This window comes from Triticum urartu, chromosome 5 (genome assembly GCF_003073215.2).
Source record: "Triticum urartu cultivar G1812 chromosome 5, Tu2.1, whole genome shotgun sequence".
NCBI lineage: Eukaryota > Viridiplantae > Streptophyta > Magnoliopsida > Poales > Poaceae > Triticum > Triticum urartu.
In genome coordinates this window covers 366380608-366400712 of record NC_053026.1, presented here as the reverse complement: position 1 = coordinate 366400712, position 20105 = coordinate 366380608, and the positions used below count along the sequence as shown (strand labels likewise).

Below are 20105 nucleotides of genomic sequence, written 5' to 3'. Positions count from 1 at the left end.
CACCGTCACCTCTATACCACTTTGGTTGCCGCCCAGGCACCTTGTACTTCGCCGCTGTTGCATCCTGGATCAGGCCGTTGTCCCGGTATCGCCCGCCCCCTGCTGGTGTCGTTCATGACACACACCATGCTCCATAAGTGTTCGACACAATGCCATTGAGAATTTATTCTGATGTTCTCGTTGTTTAACATGAAAGAAAACACGATGGCGGGGTACTCAGTGAGGGAGGATGCATTGTTGTGCGATGTATGGTTGGCCACAAGTTCGGTGTTTGTAGGCATGAAGCTAAAGGGCACACTTTTTTTGGCAACATCTACGTTCTTAGTTTCAAGAGCACAAGGACTACTCGGCATACACTTTTTGAATTGATCCATATTCGCAATGTGGTACACCATTTCAAACACCATCATGAAGTATTGCATATGATTGTACAAGTGGAAAGAAGGTGTCCAACGAGCGCGACAATCATGTATACGTAAATTTTGCTTCTGATTGCTCTACGAGTTGGTCAATTCATTGATTAACTCAATGTTGTCACTTGATGGTCACATCATTGTATAGCCTGAGAGCGCTGTCACACTGTACCAAAGGACGGACGACAAGCCCTTCACATTGATGCATTGTTGGACGAAGCTCAAGAGACAGAACATTTGGAATAAACAATGTGTGTCGATGAAGAAGTTCAGCCTTGAGGATAGAAAGCTTGAGACGAAGGTCGCTTTTGAGGAGTTTGGATGGTTTTTGGCTTGTCGGCATTGTGGGGAGCTACTATTCAATGCTTGTTGAGCCAAAATGTGTCTACAACACTTGCTCCATCGTCCGCCCATGCTCTTTGCTTGTTTTTGTTGCTCGTTTTTTCAGCAGCAACTGGCTCAAGTAAAAAAAACTGTTTTTGTTAATTTTAAAAATAATTGGCGAATTTTTTTACCAGATTATAATTTTTTATTTTTATAGAGAAATCCATGAATTTTAGAAAAAGTCTACGAATTTTGAAAATGGTCGTATTTTTTACAAGTTGAAGAACTTTAAAAACAATACATGAAATTTTATAAGTTCATGAATTAAAAAAAGTTTGTGAAATTTGACAAATAAATGCGAATTTGAAAAATATTCATATATAAAAAATAAAAACTGAGAAAAAAGTGGTGACTCCAAAGCCGGTGAAGGTAGCTGCATGGGCCGGCCTACTTATCGTGGTAGTGCTTGAGGGGGTGCGTGTTTTCTACGAAATGGCTACTATTTGGTGGCTTATGCGCCAAATAGGATATCAGTCCGTATTTTCGGCCCGTCAGTATTGGTATTTTGGCATGTTAAGCCCACCAGTCAGCCCAGCTCCATCTCGCGTGAGTGCTTAGAGACAAGCAGAGCATGACACACATATAGAGAACATTTTATTTTCATATGACACACATATGCACTTAATTTATTTCAAAAGGCTTGAAGTTTTAGGTTTGTCTTAAGTCAAACTTCTTTACATCTGACCAAGTTAATAGAAAACTTTCCAATATCTACAACATCAAATTAGCTTAATCAGTGTCATTATAACATATATTTAATGGTGTAGATATTAGCATTTTTTGTAAAGTTAGTCAAACTTAAACAAGTTTGACTTAGTACAAACCCAGAAATCCCAAATGTTTTGGAACGGAACAAGTATCGATGTAATAGCACTCCAGTTGAAGATCGATCGTTAATTCGATCTTCATTCCTTGTTATTTTATACACGCATTTTGCTTACAAAAGAGAGGGAACCACAAGTACCGAAATCTGCACATTTTGGGTAGGCGCGGTGAAGAAGTGCACCACACTTGTAACGCTGACACACCGACTGAAGGACACACACGCTCGCTCGCTCAGGAACAGTACGGCAGACCGATAGTTACAGGAGTACTCACGCAGGAGCAAAGATCAGCACAAACGATGGTCGATGAACGATAGGATTCCATCCGTTCCATGGCCGATTGAGTATGCTAGTCGCGGCTCTTGAAGGGGATGGCCCTGATCACCACCACGTGGTAGATGGCCGCCAGCGCCGCGCCGGTGAACGGGCCCACCCAGAAGATCCACTGCATGCCCAAAACCATGATCATCAAGCTTAATTCCTCCCAAGCATGAATAATTAGTCTCTAAGTAGTGACTGATAGTCCTAGTTTTGTTAGTTAAGTGATTCTTCTTACGTGGTCGTCCCACGACTGCTTCTTGTTGTAGATGATGGCGGCGCCGAGGGAGCGCGCCGGGTTGATGCCGGTGCCGGTGATGGGGATCGTCGCCAGGTGCACCAGGAACACCGCGAACCCGATCGGCAGCGGCGCCAGGATCTGCACCGAATCCATCCATACATCAGTTAATTTGTTCATCATCCACGAAATGATATGTTCCACGCGCTAGTTAGAGAGGCCGGTGCACTTACGGGGACGTGGGAGTCTCTGGCGCTGCGCTTGGCGTCGGTGGCGGAGAAGACGGTGTACACGAGCACGAAGGTCCCCACGATCTCCGCCCCCAGGCCGTCGCCCTTAGTGTACCCCGGCGCCACCGAGTTGGCGCCGCCGCCGTTGCCCATGTACAGCGTGGTCTGGAACCCCTTCACCACCCCGGCGCCGCAGATGGCCCCCAGGCACTGCATCACCATGTAGAACACGGCCCGGGTGAGCGACAGCTTCCTGGCCAGGAACAGCCCGAAGGTGACGGCGGGGTTGATGTGGCCGCCGGAGATGCCGGCGGTGCAGTAGACGAGCACGAAGATCATGCCGCCGAAGCTCCAGGCAATGCCCTGGATGCCCACGGTGCCGCACTTGGAGCCGGAGGGGTTGCCCACCACGCCCATCACCGTGAGCACGCTGATGTACAGGAACAGGAAGGTGGCCAGGAACTCGGCGATCCCCGCGCGGTAGAAGGACCACGACGTCAGCTCCTCCGCCTCGAACAGCGGCGCCGGCGGCGGCTCCTTGTAGTCCTTGTCGTCCGCGCCCTGCGCCGCCGTTCCGATCGGCTGCCGCTCCGAGTACCGGTTGGCGCCCAGACGCACGTCCTCCTCCTTGCCCTCCATTGCCGCTGCTTGAGCTCAGCTGCTTAGCCTGTTAGGCAGAGGAGATGAGATGATGATGGATGGGTGTGCGAGAGAGAGATGAGGAAAGGGAGTGGCTTTGGAGCGCTTCTTATAGCGGGGGTCAATCATGGTTGCTCTGCATTGTGTGTGTGGTGATAAACTGATAATGTGCTTATTTTGCCTTTGCTGCCACTTGTTGATTAGTGGATGATGATAGGGGGCGGGTTTGGTTTACTGATTAGTGGCCCAGTGATGGTACTTTATTAGTTCTATTAGTTGGTCTATGAAATTGTTGTGGCTTGTTTACTACTCTGGGCGTCTCACCTCACCTTCCATGTCATGGAGCGGCAGAGTTTGTGGTATCGAATGGTTTCGTCGGCTGTTGTTAATAGCAGATACTTAGTATACTAGTTTAAGTCGGTGATAAGATAATATTGATCAGTGGGCTGAATTCATTTGTACAGAATCTTGCATTATGAGAGCAGAAAGTGGTGTCCTTTTTGTTCCAGCTAGTACTAGTTGCTAGACAGACACGGACATGTAGTGCTTCCAAAAGGTTGCAACACAGGTTCTATGTTTTAATCTTATATATATTGGTCATTATCCCAGGCGGGGGAGGGATAATAATAATAACCGAAAACTTAAAATAAACATACATGCAACCATAGTTGATGTTTCGTCATAAGCCGAGTGTAACTTATGCGCAGCTCCGCTTACAGCAGTGAAAGACGAGCACCAATCCTAGTGGCGAAGCACGGTGTATATATAAGCCGAGGGCCCACGCTCGGCTTATACCTATGATGTGCACAGCCTACGTGATATTCGGCTTATATGACGTACACGTGTCATCTTTTGGATGACCACTGTCCAAAATGTAAGATGCCGTGTCGACACTTGGCCTACACTTATTTCGTGTGCCTCCTCTAGACACTCGACTTATTTTTATGAAAGTGTGATGTCCTGTGGTTGGCCCCTGGATTAGATGAAAGCCGAGCGACACTCGACCTATTTTTTTGAGTAACATCTCGAGAGGGACAGGGGGTCCTACATTTCATAAAGAAGAAGAGAGTTTCTCGGTTAATTAGGAATAATGATGTAGGGCCCAGCCCTAGGTAATGATCTTTTTCACACTTGGATGTGGGAAAAGGGAAAATCACGAAGAACACAAGGAGAAACACAAGAGGAAAACAACACTCAAGACAAGATCTAGTCACACATCCACTAAATCCACATACACGTAAGGAGGTACACGATCCAAATCCAACATAGGTAGGCAAACAGGTAGCTATTTCATCCCAATCTCAAGGAGAGAGGGGTCTTGTATCCAAGATAGATCTTCCCTCAAGAGGGGTCTTGAATCCCCAAGGGATCTTCTCACATGGAGGCCTTGGTCTCCATGGAAGAGGGGGTAGATAGGAGCAAAGCTTTCAAGGTATCAAAATATACTTTGCTAACCCTAGGATGGAGCTAGAAGACAAGTACTTATAGTCCAAGGGGTAAGTTTGGGATGCAAGGGTCGTGGCCCTTTCAATGCGCACATGCAGGGCAGTTGTACCGCATACTGAAAGCGTAGGTTTACTCCCAGGGGGTGGGGGTGGGGGTGGGGGTGGTGGTGGGGGTTGAATGGGAGATTTTTTATGAATTCATCAAACTCTGATGAATTTGACGAAGATCAGAGTGAAAAATAGAAACGCGAGTGAAACCAAGTCATCATAGAAACAAAAGGCATGCATACGAGATGCATGCAAGTGAATAACAAGTAATCATACATGCATTGAAGCATGAGGAAGATGAACTGAAGAAATGAAAAACAACATGATGAAAGTCTTCAGTTCAAATTCTTCAGAGGGTAGGTCACAGATTCTTCAGCAGCGGAATAACTTAAAGGTAAGGGGTGAGGAGGAATTTGAAACCAGGTAGGCTCGATGAAGACACAACGATTTGGTAGACCAGTTCCAGTTGTTGTATCAACTATACGTCTGGTTGAGACAGTTGAGTTCAACTCCGAAGACACTAAGTCTTCACTGTATTCCTCTTGAGCTAAGGTCACAGCAGACCTCGCTCAATCACTCGTGGTAAGTCTTCAAGGTAGACTTCCAAAACCTTCATAGACTTGTCCACCGGCACACCACAATTACTCTTGGGTGCTCAGAACTTGATGCCTAGCCATCTGAAAGAATGAAAGTCTTCAAAGGTAACATGCGTCGGATCACACAGATTAAACCCTTCTGTGATACTCAATCACATTGTCTCTAGTTGGGTGTTTCCTCACTTGGGTTTCTCTCAAAGTCGTTAGAGGAAGGGTTGCTCTCAAATGACAAGTCTCAAGTTCTGTGTAGAGCAGCCAACCAATGAAGGGTTGTAGGGGGGCGGCTATATATAGCCAGGGGCTAACCCGACATGAATTGCCATAAATGCCCCTTCGGACATGACCGTTGTCAGGATAAGAATTCACTTGACAGCTGGCACGTGGTGCAGCAACGGTTGGAAAACCAAACTCTCAATTTCGTCGGGGCACTCAATTTCCTCACAGTAGGCAGATCTTACTGGCGAAATCCTAACTCCTTAGGCTGACCAAATTCATCAACGAGTAGATTAACCACGTCAATGTCGCTAGCTAATTCGTCAGCTATACCAGAGGTTTCCAAAGGCTACACTCGAAGTGGCAAGATCGTGTATAGGTTTGAGCATCAGATGTCAAATATGATATATGTATCACCTAGACCCTCTTTAACGGTATGGTTTGTCCTATGACTCAAATAAGAAGAAAGAAACTACGAAAACAAAAGTCTTCAAGCTACAAATACAAAGTCTTCACATCAATTTCTTCAAAGGCCGCACCAAATTCTTCAGTTGAAGAAATACATTTTTAGGGGTCGTCTTTCGTTGGTTAAACCAAATCTTCAGGGACTATAACACCTGTGTATACTCACAAACACATTAGTCCCTTAACCTATTTGTATTCAATATGCTAAAGCCACTGAGGGAGCACTTGATGCACTTACACATACACAAGCAGTTGTACCACATGAGCGGTTGTACCCCTTCACTGGAGTGGCTATACCACTTCTCCCATGCTGATGGTGTGCGTTGAAGTAGAGGCCGGGAGTACCAGATTGAGGAACTGGTTGTACCCATTAATTTGCAATTGCCGAGAGAACCGAAGTGGTACCATCTTGTACCACTTGAGAGCTCGAGACGAGTCCAGGTGGAGCGGTAGTTGGAGCAGTGGTTGGGGAGGTTGTACCGCTCGATCAATTGCCGGGAGAACCACAGTGATACTGACTTGTACCGCTTGAGAGCCCGAGATGATTCCACGTGGAGCAGTTGGAGCGGTGGTTGGGGCGGTTGTACTGCTTGAGCGGTTGTAGCTCTTGCTTGGAGCGGTCGCACCTCTCGTCCCATGCTGGGCACGATCCTCTCCATGTTCTTGATATGCATCTTCTGCCATGGTTTGGCCTTGCCCCCTAGGTTCTCCATGGTTGGTCCCTTGGTATCTAAGCATACAAAGTGTTTCTGTTTGAGGTAATAGCCATGTTGTGACGCCCCCCATTTGACCGTACACTAATCATACACGCAAACATGTATGATCAAGATCAGGGACTCACAGGAAGATATAACAACACAACTCTAAACACAAATGAAAGTCATACAAGCTTCATTACAAGCCAGGGGCCTCGAATGCTCGAATACAGAAGCTCGAAAGCACAAGAGTCAGCGGAAGCAACAATATCTGAGTACAAACATAAGTTAAACAAGTTTTGCCTTAAGAAGGCCAGCACAAACATCAATGATTGAAGAGGCAAGGCCTCCTGCCTGGGACCTCCTAACTACTCCTGGTCATTGGCGGGCTCCACATAGTAGTAGGCACCCTCCGGGTAGTAGTAGTAGTCGGTGGGGTGGCATCTGGCTCCTCGGATCCACCAACTGGTTGCAAAAACCGGAAAGAAGAAAGAAGGGGGAAAATGGGTAGCAAAGCAACCGTGAGTACTCATCCGAAGTACTCGCAATCAATAGATCTATACTAAGTATGTATTGGTATCAAAGAAAGGTATGTATTTGTGGATTGAGCTGCAGAATGCCAGAATAAGGGGGAAAGTCCTAGCCTATCAAAGACTATTATCTTCAAGCAGCTCCAAGCATCTTGCAGCATGTATAAGAGTATAGAATAGCAGTTTATAATTAACAAGCATGTTGTAGAATTAATGCCCAGAGATCCTTCCTTGACTCCCTGCGAGAAAGCAATCTCGGAGCCACATATCAATCACAAGTATCAAGTATCCATTTCTAGTTATATAAGATCAGGATAAAATTCTGAACGCCCGTTACCATGGACACGGCTATTAATAGATAATCTTCCCTGTAGGGGTGCACCATGTTTTCCAACATGCTTGATTACTCTGGCCGGACACACTTTCCTGGGTCAATGCCCAGCCTCGAAAGATCAACACGTTGCAGCTCTACCTAAGGTCAGCAGAGAGGTCCCCACCGGTCTACATCCTAAGAACTCTGGGTCTGGGCCCATCGCCCGTCGCACTTCGGGTCGTTGTGTGCAGGGAGATATAGGCCTCCTCCACTAGGGCGCCAACCAGGCCATGTCGCAATGCTGAACTGGACGTCTGACAAAGCTTCAGCTGATACTGCGACATCGAGGCCCATAACTATTCTCACGTGGCGGTTAGTGCATAAAGGCCAAAGGCCAACACAGAACAAATACCCAAACCACGGTGTATTATTATCTTGCGGAGACGAGCAGAGACTCACGATCAATGTGACCCCGTCGCCTCATCTCATGGACTTACAACAAGGGCCCAGAATGCCCGGCCGTGCCATGTAATTATCTTGTGGGTGCTCTCCAGGCCCGCCCGACTTTCACAAAGGTCTCAAGTAAAGGCAAGGTAACCGTGTGTCCAAACATCAAGGGGGAAACCCTGAGGAATCTCCCTCGGTGGATTCCACTTGATGTAATCATCAAGGTGAACGTAGGAGGAACCACCCTCGAGGTTCACACTTGAGGGGTTGCACGACAGAGTCATATCGGGAGTGGTAAAGGAGGAATCACCCTTGATGACCACGACCGAATAGCTACACTATAGAGTCATCATTAGGAGTGCGTTACAAGGTATCACCCTCGGCACTCGATAGTATCTCTGCAGAGTCGAGCAACAAAGGGGGTGCGATGTGATGTGAGGTGTCGGGCTCTGGTCTTCGATCACGTTGCTCGAGTCGTCAATGATGAAGCAGGGGCAACAAGGACAAGGTGGGGTCATTGATGGATCACTATACAACCTATACTAAGCAATTTAGGATAAGCATGTAAGGTATAATGAGCAGGTTACAAAAGCAGGCTATCCATCAGAATAGGAGCAAACAATAACAATAGCAAAATCTAATGCAAGCACGAGAGAGAATGGAATGGGCGATATCGGGATGATCAAAGGGGGGCTTGCGTGGAAGCTCTGCTAAAAGGGAAGAAGGGTCATTGTCGACGTAGTCGATCACAGTGGCATCAGCAGCGCTCTCGGGGTCTACCGGAGAGAAGATGGGAAAGAAACAGTAATTATAATGCAAACAGATGCATGACGGGGTAACATGCGGGGCTAGGGGTGTTCTAACACGGTGCTACACGATACCGGTGAAGGGGGATAACATCCAGATAGACGAACTGGAGGGGAATGGTTCGATGTTTGCTATGCTAGGGGCACGTGACAAATGAACGGAGAGCGTATTCTAATTCGTCTCATCGTTCTGAGCAACTTTCATGTATAAAATTTTTTCATCCGAGTTATGGATTATTTTCTATGATTTTTCAAAGATTTTAGCAATATTGTAAAATTATTTTAATTCGAAATTAAATAACAAATTGCTATGTGTACCCAGCTCTGTGTACACAAAAGTGTACACAGAGATGTACACAGAGGATGACATGTGGGCCAAGGGGACCCAGTTGACCAGTCAATGTTTGACGGGTCAACAGGGGGTGGGCCCACCCTGTCATTGACTCATCTAACTAACTACAATTTTAAATTAACTAATCTACTTCATTAGGTTAATTAAGATTAATTAATTAAGTTAATTAATCATTTAACTAATTAATTGATTATTTTTATTAATATATATATATTTAATATCTTTTTTTATTGTTTCTTCTTCTTTTCCCTTTTTAAGTGAGAAGTTGGGCCACTGTTAGTGGCTCACTTGGGCCTAACGGGGCAGGTTTACTGGGCTCGTGCATGCGGGCGCCTGTGCACCCGCACTGGGGTAACGGAGGGCACCGACGGAGGCCGTGGCCTCGGCGAGGCGTTGGCGAGGGCGGTCGCCGGCGGGGGCTCTAGCTGTGGCGGGGCTAGCGGGGGCGCAGCCGGCGGAGGCAGGCGGCCGCGGTGGAGCGAGGTGGGCGATAGTGTGCGGCGGCTGACAGTAGCGGCAGGGGCGGTCTGCGCAGCCAGGCGAGTGCGAGGCGGATGCAGGGAGCCAGCAGCGCAGGTGGGCGCGCGCGCGAGGGGGAGGCTGGGCAGGCCGCGGGCGTGGGCGGCTGCGACGCGACGCTCACAGTCGTCGACAGTAGCAGCAGCATGCAGGAGAGGGGAGAGGGGCACAGCGTGAGCAGATGCGCATCAACGAGCGGGACGCAGCGAATAGGGAGTGCAACAGTGGGCAGCCATGCATAGCAGCAGTAGCAGAACCAGGGCGCGGACGGCGCAGGGTTACGTGGGGGTCAGCCAAGTGAGGCAGGGTCGGGGGACGCGGGACGCGGCCACGACGCGGTGAGCGTGAGGTCTAGAGAGATCGTCCACGGCGGTGTACGGTGTCTACGGCGACGAATCCACGAGAAATAAAGGGGGAAGCGGGCGCGAGAGCTCACAGTGGAGCACAAGGGTGGCTCGGCGAGGGCTTAGGAGCAGCAGGCTGACCGGAATTAAAGAGGATTGCCAGCGGTGGTCCAAGGAAGAAGGCGTCGCGGGCGATGGCGCTGGCACTCCTCGGCTTTGATCCGGTGACGCAGACTAAGCTGTGGAGGACGATGGAGACGAAGGACAAGGTCTCAAGCGCCGGGGACGATGGTGGTGCGCATGCGAGGTGAGGCATGTCGACGACAGCTCGGCCTTACGCGGGGTAGAAGAAAGTGGCGTGAGGGAGAAGGGGGGAAGTGGCTAGGGTTCAGAGGGAAGAGGGGCACCGATCCTATTTGTAGGCGGGGTTTCGCCGACGGATGGCCGCCACGGCGTCGATCGGTGCCGTGGCGGGCATCGGCCATGCCCACGACCCCCCTTGAACAAGAAGGGGGAGGCACGACGCTGGTGGGCTGGCCAGTGGCCACTTGGCCCAAGGCCCAGAGGAGGGAGGGGCTTTCTTTTTGCTTTTATTTTGCTTCTAACTTTTCTGTTTTATTTATATTATTTTATTTTTCACATTATCCTAGTTTATTAAAATAGAAAAGTAGCACCTAAATTAACATTTTAGTCTAACCCTCTACCACGAAAAGTTCTACTCCCAAATAAAATAGTTTGCTAATTTATAATTAAGAGAGGGCATTTAATTAATTATGAATGTCAATGTTTTAATTATTTTAAGGCATTTAAACCTTTTATAATAATATGGTTTCTTCACCAATAATATTTATGAATTATTTGCCACAGTTCGCACATTTTAGTTTTGACATTTGAAAACTTTTATTTTTGACTTAACTTCTAAATTTGAATTTGAACCGTTTTGAATCTAAACGAGATTAGCAACAATAAAAATGGTGACGTGACCTCATTAGCAGAGGATTACTCTAGCTTAATTATCCGGTCGTTACACATGTCTTATGTGGGTCGAAGGGTATTTCAACAAGGAGAGAGTTAACGTCGGTTTCGGTAGCTCTTGCACGAGCTCTTGTCATCGATCTTCTTGGAGATTGGGGCGATGATGGCATGTCCATGGGGATGACCGTAGGATGCTCCGCATCTACTCCCCCCTTGGGAAAGATCCTCTCTCAGATCGATAACCTCATCACCATGTAAGGAAGATAGGTCCTTGACGTTGAAGATGTCACTCACATCGTACATGTCTCATGGGAGATCGATCTTGTAAGCATTGTCGTTGTAGCATGCCAACACCTTGAATGGTCCGTTGGCTCGAGGAAGTAGCATTCCTTGTGTAGGTATTACTACTAGCGTCACAATAGACTTCAAATGTTTTGTCAAAGTTTGGCAATGCAAGCAATGGTGCATGTGTAAGCAAAGTTTTAAGCTCATTAAATATGGCATCTTGGGAGGGTCCCCAAACAAATCGTACGTTCTTCTTACTCAAGGCATAAAATGATGATGCAATGATACTAAAGTCCTTAAAAAGCGATGATAGAAATCGGCTAGGCCAAGGAAGCTATGCACTTTTTTGCAAGTTGGTTGGTTGTAGCCAAGTTTAATTTCTTCAATTTTAGACTCATCAACTTCAACACCCTTTGAGGAGACTACAAAGCCCAAGAAAACGAGTTTTTCTACAACAAGAGTGCACTTGTCCCTGTTTACATAGATTTTCTCTTTTCTAAGAACTTGCAGGACTTCTCTAAGATGTGTGACATGCTCTTTAAGAGATTTCTAAAAACAAGGATATCATCAAAGTATACGACAACACAATAATCAATGAAATTTCAAAGGACATAATGCATCACACTAATAAATGCCCTAGGTTCTTGAGATAGACCGGAAGGCATGACCATCCATTCATAAAGGCCAAATTTTGTTTTGAAAGCCATTTTCCATTCATCACCTTCTTGCATGTGAATTTTATAGTAGCCACTTTTATGATCTATTTTTGAGAAAATGGTGGCTCCACTAAGTTCATCTAGCATGTCATATAGGTGTGGAATGGGGTGGCGATATCTAACGATATAGCATTAGTGGGGGGCCGGGGGGGGGGGGAATCGGAACACATACGCCAACTACCATCTTTCTTGGGCACAAGTATAACCAGAACGAGACACGGTCTTAGGCTCTCGCGGTACATACCTGTTTTCGAGGAGATGTTGCACTTGCCTTTGAATTTGTTTCTTCTCGTCGGGATTGACGCGGTACGGGGCTCGGTTTGGCAATGGTGCACTGGGGATGAGGTCGATGCGGTGCTCGGTGCCGTGAAGTTGAGGTAGACCCGAAGGTAACTCATCGTGGAATAGGTCCGCAAATTCCTGCAATAAGTGTGACAAAGCGTAAGGTAGATGTTATGAAATATTAGTCCTCACGACCTCATCTTTGCACACAAGTACAAATTAAAGGACACTCGATGGGCTCTCACTTACATCCCTCAAGTCTCTTTTGGTGTCTAATAGCACTAAGTTTTTCTTATCTCTAATCATGGAGTCGCTCATATTTGGCTGGTGGCATTCACTCTCTTTCATATGGTTGGCTCTCTCACTATTCTCTCCATGATGGTTTTAAGCTTGCTTGTCGACGATGATTTGACTTGGTGACAATGGTCGAAGAACGTATTCCTTTCCCTTCATCTTGAAGCTATAGTGATTTGTTCGTCCATTGTGGATGGCGCCGCGGTCGAATTGGCAAGGTCTTCCTAGAAGGAGATGGCACACGGACATAGGAACAACATCACACTCCAAGGTGTCTTCATATGCTCCGATCTTGAGGGACAAAAGTGGGTTTGGAAGAGTGTCAACTTTAGGCAAAAATAATCCCACATATTCGTAGAGTGTTCAATCATATGACTTTTTTGATAAAGGTGGGTTTGAAGAGGTCATGACTTAAATTGATGTTAATCCCACTATCTTGGAAGAGTATAAAAACTTTATGTATGTGGATCATAGAAATAATATTTTATATGATATATATATTTTAATTTGAATATGATCCTACATGTAATTATTTTTAGAGAGGAGAATATGGTTACAATAATCTTCATGTCACTAAGATACCTCTCTTTGCATTAAAATTATTAATGCTTCATTCTTCCTATTTGCATATACTAGATATTTTTTGCTTTGATAATTTGTTTTCCTATAAAATGCCTATGTATAGGAAGAGGGTTAGACTTAAGTGTGGTTTTCGCATGTTGTATGATGCTCTCTTTGTGTTTCAACTCTTATCTTTTATGCGAGCATCATTTAAAATCTCAAGCCTATCTTAATGGTTATAAAGAAAGAGCTTGTTGAGAGACAACCCAATATTTATATTTCTGATTTATTTAATTTTTCTTGAGTGACATGATTATTGCTGCTGTAATGATTGTGTTTTCATGTCTTAATTAGTGTTTGTGCCAAGTAAAGCCTTTGGGATGATTTGGTTGATAGTTGACTTGATTTTGTGAAAAACAGAAACTTTTGCGCCCAGTAGTGGAATTCTGATAATTCACTGGAACATGATACAAACTGCCGAGTTGTCCCAATTTTTTCGATCTTTTGGAGTCACGAAAGTATAGTTTTTGTTTAGATCCTTACAGACTATTCTATTTTAGACAGATTCTGTTTTTATTGCATAGTGTGCTTGCTTTAATGAGAGAAAACGAGAGAAGCGGCAATGTTACTATCCTTTTACCACACTTGTGCTTCAGAGTAGCAGCATGTTCTTCCTATAGAGACTCTCGTGAGTTGTCACTTTCATATACTAGCGGGAAATTTTCATTATAGAACTTGACTTGTATATTCCGATGATGGGCCTCCTCAAATGCTTGAGGTCTTCATGAGTAAGCAAGTTGGATGCACACCCACTTATTTTCCATTGAGCTTTCATACACTTATAGCTCCTAGTGTATCTATTGCATGGCAATCCCTACTCCTCGCATTGATATCGATTGATGGGCCTCTCCATTACCCATTGGTCCACCGAGTTAATGTGAGACTTTCTTCCTTTTTGACTTCCCTTATTGATTTCTATCACTATATACTATTCCACCGGTAGTGCTATATCCATGGCTCGCGCTCATGTATTGCGTGAAGTTGAAAATGCTGAAGCGCGTTAAAAAGTATGATCCAATTACTTGGTTAGACACTCGGGTGCTCATGATTTATATTTATGCGGTGAGGGCAGAGTCATGCCATGCTAACATGATGAAATGAGTAGGGATAACATTCATTAAGCATTGTATATTTTGAAAAAGTAATGATTATGTGTCACAACCCTAGGTTTAGCCTTTGCTTGTCATTGCATGATCATATTGCCATCATGTTTAAATTCCAAAGAAATTGGAAATGGGGGGGGGTGATCAAACCCTAGCACTTCAAAATGCGAATAGGTCTAGCTAAAAAAATTGCATTCAATGTTTCCAAAGTGTTCTTATTAATTGTTTTATATTTTTGGCAAGGCTTTTGCACCAAACCAAAAATAATGAACATTTTTAGGAATATTTTGGGCACTGAATCTATATCATTATTGTATTTGAATTTGGAGTTATATTCATATAGCAACATAAAAATATTCAGAGGATTTTGGCACTAGTTTAAAATAATTTTGATTTTAAAACAGTGGCAATGTTTAATCAAACAGAAACAGAAATAGAAAAGAAAAGAAGAAAGCTTACCTGACGCTTATGTGCAGCCCACTTGCTGGCCCATCACTGTAGTCGGCCCAACCCAGTAGCGGCCAACTTGCTAGTCGTCTTCAACCCAGTGCCAGAAGGACGCTGGGCGCGTGCTCGTCGCGCGCTGGTCACGCGTCGGGCCACCTCCTGCTTCCCGCCGCTGCCTCGACGCCCTGGACAACACCACGTTTTCTCCTGGACCGCCTCATCCTCTCCCGTGTCTCTCTTCTCCTCTGCTCTGCTTCTCCCGCTGCTGCCAAGCGCCTCGCAGCGCGTCGATGACCACCACCGCGGCCACCGGCCACCCCATGCCCGCCGACGCGCCAAGAAGCTCTGCATCGACCACCTCTTCCTCCTCGCCGAGCAACGCACCGCGGGAGCCCCTGCAATGCCGCCATCGCCGTCGTCTTCAACCTCTAGCGCCCGAGATCGCCGGCAACACCACGTCACCGTCCGGCCTCCCCCGAGATCACTGACGCCACCAAACCACGTGGGGTGAGCCCCTCTTCGTTTTGCCCCTATCCCCGTCGCCCCGCACGTCCTCTAGCGCTAGGGCCGCCGCGCCCGAAGCTCGCTGCCGCACAGCCATGTCGCCGCCGTTGTTTCAGACGCTGTAGCTCGTGGGCGAGCACATCAACGTGCTCAACGTCCCTCCATGAGCTCATAGCCACCAACCGCTTTCCACCTGAGCTCCGTAGTGCCGAACCCGTCGTTCCTGTAGCTTCAGCCGCCGCGCAAGTTGCTGCCGCCGTCGACTTAGGCCACCGGAGTTGCTGCTGCGTGCGCCACCCGATGCGGACGAGCCTCCTCATCGTGTAGACGCCCTCTGCCATCCATTTGGTCGTCGGAGAGCAAAAACCGAGCATCGCCGCCATCTCTGGACGTCGCCGGCAGCTTAATGTCGGCCGGTTTGACTTGTTTGACTTGGTGTTTGACTCCCTTGGGTCATTGACATGCAGGGCCAGCCACTGCTAATTACCTAGTTTAGGTTTAATTAAAATAGGATTAGCCCCTGAGTCAATGAGACGCGGGACCTATGGGTCAGGTTGACCTGGACCGGGCCTTTGACTACCCGACGCAAGCATGACGCTATACTGACATCATGAAGCTTTTCTAGATTTAAAATAGATTTAAATGATTTATTTATTTTTAGAAAATAGCTAAAACCTCAAAAAATCATAGAAATTAAGCGGTAACTCCAAATGAAATAAATTATATATGTAAAATGATCATAAAAATATGGAATCTGTTTATGCCATGTTCATGCATGTTTGAGAAAGTTAACATCACCAACTAGGACAACTCATGGTTATGGAATATATGGTATGTAGTTTTGGAGTTGGAATTTGCTATATGTTTGAATTCCACTTCAATTAATATGACTAACTATTGCATTAGGTGAATTCAGTACGTTAACATGCCATGATCATACATCATGTTTGTTGCATTGCATTGATTGTGTTCCTTCTTGTTTGTCGGTGTTTGTCCCCTCTCGGTAGCAGACGATTCCAACGTTGTGATCGTTGACACCGATGAAGAACAGTACTATCTTCAGAAGTTCCAGGCAAGAAAACCCACCTTGTTCATTTTGATACAATCATACTCTCTGCTCTTGTTCTCTTTTATTGCATTTGGACAATAACTTTTCTACTGTTACCTTTTCTCGATAGTTGAACCCATTCCTTTGCATGACCTGTCATTGTCACCAAATATCTAAACCATCCTAGCATGCTTAGGAGTTGCTTGAGCTTTGTTGTGACCACTCTTCCATGCTCGCTTGCTATGCTTAGAGTTGTGTCGGGTCTGATCCATCTGGGTGATGAATTGGAATGAACATGTCCTAATGAAGAGACCTAAGTGTCTTGACCCATTTTGGTCAAGTTGGTGATGAGAGGCCGTGTTGGAAAATATGGTGGATTGTCTTGTGATACGGCTCACAGGAATTGAGTTCCGTGCTTATCAGAGCCTACCTTGTGGTTACACGGACATTTGCGGTCTGATGTGCGGGTAGGTGACGCATGACGCGTGTGTCCGGGTGACACACGGCATGGCACAGTGTCCAGACTGGACGTAGATATGTGTTCCAAGAGGGAACATTGCTGATGGGATGGGGATGGGTTCCTTTGAGTCATGGTTAACATGATCTATTTGAATAGCCGCGTGCGGGGTAAAGGACTACTGGGTCGCTTATGAAGTTCATAGACAAGTGAAAGTGGATACTCTAAAATGCGCAAGATAAGTGTGAGTGCTATGGATGGCCTTCTCGTAGGGAGACGGGAGTGGATCCATTGTGGTGTATTGATATGGTGAATATGTGGACTCGTGTGCGCCACCTCAAAAGAGTTACCGGCAATCGTAGTATAGGATAGCTACTGAGTTAAAACTGGCTTGCTGCAATTAAACTCCACCACCCCCTTTGTTGATACTGATGCATATGTACCTAGTTCTGATGTAAGTCTTGCTGGGTACATTTTTACTCACGTTTGCTTAATTTATGTTTTTGCAGAGAGACTTCAGTCTCACTAGTAGTTCTACGTGGACTTCGACATTTAGCTTGTTAGCTCAGCTATGATCTTGTACCCTTGGGAGGGTCCTATAGATAGTCAGGCTTCTCAACCTTTTTCAGTTATAGTTGTCTGTACTCAGACATGTTATGCTTCCATTGCCTGTATTCCCTGTATGTTGGGTCATGTGACCCATGATTGAAATTCTTACTATGTATGACTCTTCGGAGCCTTCTGAATAAATACTTTGAGTCGTAGAGTTTTGTTGTGATGCCATGTTGTATTTGGACATATCGAGCATATTGTGTGTATGATTTTGAAATGCTTGGTATGTGTGGGATCCGACAATCTAGTTGTTTATTCTTGGTAGCCTCTCTTATGGGGAAACCTGTCCTAGTGCTTCCACTGAGCCATGGTAGCTTGCTACTGCTCCGGAACACATGGGATGATCCGCATGTGTCCTTCTTTGCTCACGTGTCAGTCCCTTCGGGGAAATGTCACGCGTTGTTCCTTTAAGTCCTTGTAGCTTGCTATGACTTGGGTTCATATGTTGATGACTGACACGTGCATTGCTTGGTCATGTATGCCTGTCCATGTAAGTTAGTGCTACCTTGGGTTTACGACTAGTCATGTCGGCCCAGGTTCTCTGTCATATGGATGCTAGCGACAGTATCATATACGTGAGCCAAAAGGCGCAAACGGTCCCGGGCGAGATAAGGTGGCACTCGTGGGGATACCATGCGTGAGGTCACAAAGTGATATGATGTGTTACATGCTAGATCGGTGTGACTTAGGATCGGGGTCCTGACAGCTTTGGTATCCGAGCCTGACTGCCTGTAGGATTACCAAGCCAAACTGGTCGAAGTTGAGTCTAGAAATTCTTTAGTTATATAAGGGAATTGATTGTAGAAGGGAACGTAAGGCTCTTTTTACTCCTTTACCTTACGTCCTTATGATCTAAGTCACCCTCTTCTTTTCTACGGGGGTTAAGAACTAGGCTTCTCATATTTCTATCAAGATCACGTGTTACTAATCTGTAGACTTATAGGATTGATGGATTCAAGTGCCAGTTCAGTTTCTAGTACCTCCGTGTGATAACAGTTGGTCTTGGAACCTTGATATTGGGATATTGAGTGGCTATGCCACCATTTTGTAGGATGTCTCAAATCTTTTGAGCATTTACGACTGTTATGCTAAGTCACCCCCAAGTTTCTAAATAGTCTGATGTATTTGCAAAATCATTCTTCCTGTTCCCGATGTTCTTTTGGGCCAGATTAACCACACTAATCAGTGTGTTGAGGTACTTCATTGCCTCGTTATATATGTTGAAGCTATTATTATGACATTAGGGTATCCTAGAGAACCACATAGTAATCTAGCTATGTTTTGTATTCCCAGTGTGATAATTCTGGCCATCATTCGTGAAAGTATCTCGTGATGTTATTAGCTAGTAGGCATTCCATCTCTGGGTCCTTGAACCCATGATTCGATCTGCTTATTCCTGTTGATAGTGTTTGCTCATTCCTTTAATAAATTATTAACCTTTGCGATAGTCCTCGAGGTCTGTGGTGTATCATTCTTCCAAATACCATGAACCATCCTTGGCAGAAATTTGTTTGAACCAAAAGATCACAATAAGAATGATCTTGATGAGTTCTCCATTCGATATTGTGACTCTGCCAATCCTACTGTTCTGCATGGGTTATTTGGAAGAAATGTTGATATTTGCTCGACATACCAATCTATGCATCCACAACTCCGAAAGTTATATGTTCCTTTGAGTTGTCCCTCTTCAGCTGTATTCCAACCATCGTCTATCAATTGCTAGTCAGGAATAGTTGTGCATCCATGCTCATTGGTGCCTGTTATTCCTATGGCCGTCAAGTCATTCTATTCCAGAATGACTAGGAGAAAAAAACTCCAGTACCTCATCCTTGTCTAGGATTGGGTCAAAATAATTGTATTCTGCAGATCAAGAAAGCCAATCCAGCTTCTAGTCCATTCTACCCTGGAGTATTACCCCCTTATGTCAGGATTGTCATGAGAATTGCACCATCTCTTATGAATTCTTGACACAGTGATACTTCTTTCCATCATTGTTCATTCCTCGGTTTCCGTGTTATTGTAACCGGAATGCCGACAAGTGAATCATGATGTGTGAAATCAATACTCCCAGCAACTCTGTTGCTCGGTAGTTAATGGACAATAATTTCATTCTTAGCGTGTTGGTTATTGAATCACCATTCTAAGATTGATCGTGCTACCTTGTCCATTTTTCTTGGTGCACACCTCGATCAATGAGTCAGGGTTGTATCAATCCCTCGATCTTTTGATCACATCGTCTTGCCCTGAAAAGCAAGATTGTTCTTGAGCTTAGTAACATATCGGTGATTCGTGATTTTCCGAATATCTTCTCGGAAGTATCACCAGGTTGTTCCCTAATCGTTATGTTGAGCTCGTGACCAAGTTGGTTTTCCCATAAACCACTCCTTCTCCAAGGATATGTGTTGGATACCCTGAACTAGTTGGTTAATCTAAACAATAACTTGTAGAGTTGGAAGATAAAAGCTTTACCTAACTTAGCTCGTTCTGAAGGGATATCCTTGTGTTTGTGTGTGTGCTGAAGAAGGATGGTATTTTCATCGATTGATCCTCGTGATCAATTGTTGATCTATTGTCTTGTCCAAACTCTAACTTGAGTATGGGCTATCGTCAAGTCAACTCAGAACAAACGACGTTCGTAATGTTGTCTTACTCGTGGTTAATCCCTCGAGCATCACTACAAAAAAAAGACACATCCGTGACATTTTGGGCCGAACGAATTTTTTTTCTGTCATACATATGACACTTCTATGACGATAATTGTGACAAAACCCAGTATCATCATAGATGTGGTGGGCTCCTACTTCTATGACAAAAAATCATGACAGAAAATGGGCTTTTCGTCCTGGGCGGGCCGGAGACGCAGCTGCATGACATTCTTTGGGCCGTCCATGACGGAAAAAACCATGGTAGAAGCGAGGGGGAGGAAAATTTCGGAGAGTTCC

At 45.5% G+C, this 20105-nt stretch overlaps 1 protein-coding gene across 1 annotated transcript; it reads right to left on the bottom strand.

Annotated features, from left to right (window-relative positions):
* Nucleotides 1-1662: 1662 nt before the first annotated feature.
* Nucleotides 1663-3140, bottom strand: LOC125509067 (aquaporin PIP1-5). Its single transcript, XM_048673944.1, has 3 exons — nucleotides 2411-3140; nucleotides 2178-2318; nucleotides 1663-2066 (listed from the first exon to the last, which is right to left on the bottom strand). Exons 1-3 carry the CDS (start codon nucleotides 3044-3046, stop codon nucleotides 1971-1973), a joined length of 873 nt encoding a protein of 290 aa, XP_048529901.1. The 5' UTR covers nucleotides 3047-3140; the 3' UTR covers nucleotides 1663-1970.
* Between the last annotated feature and the right edge of the window lie 16965 nt (nucleotides 3141-20105).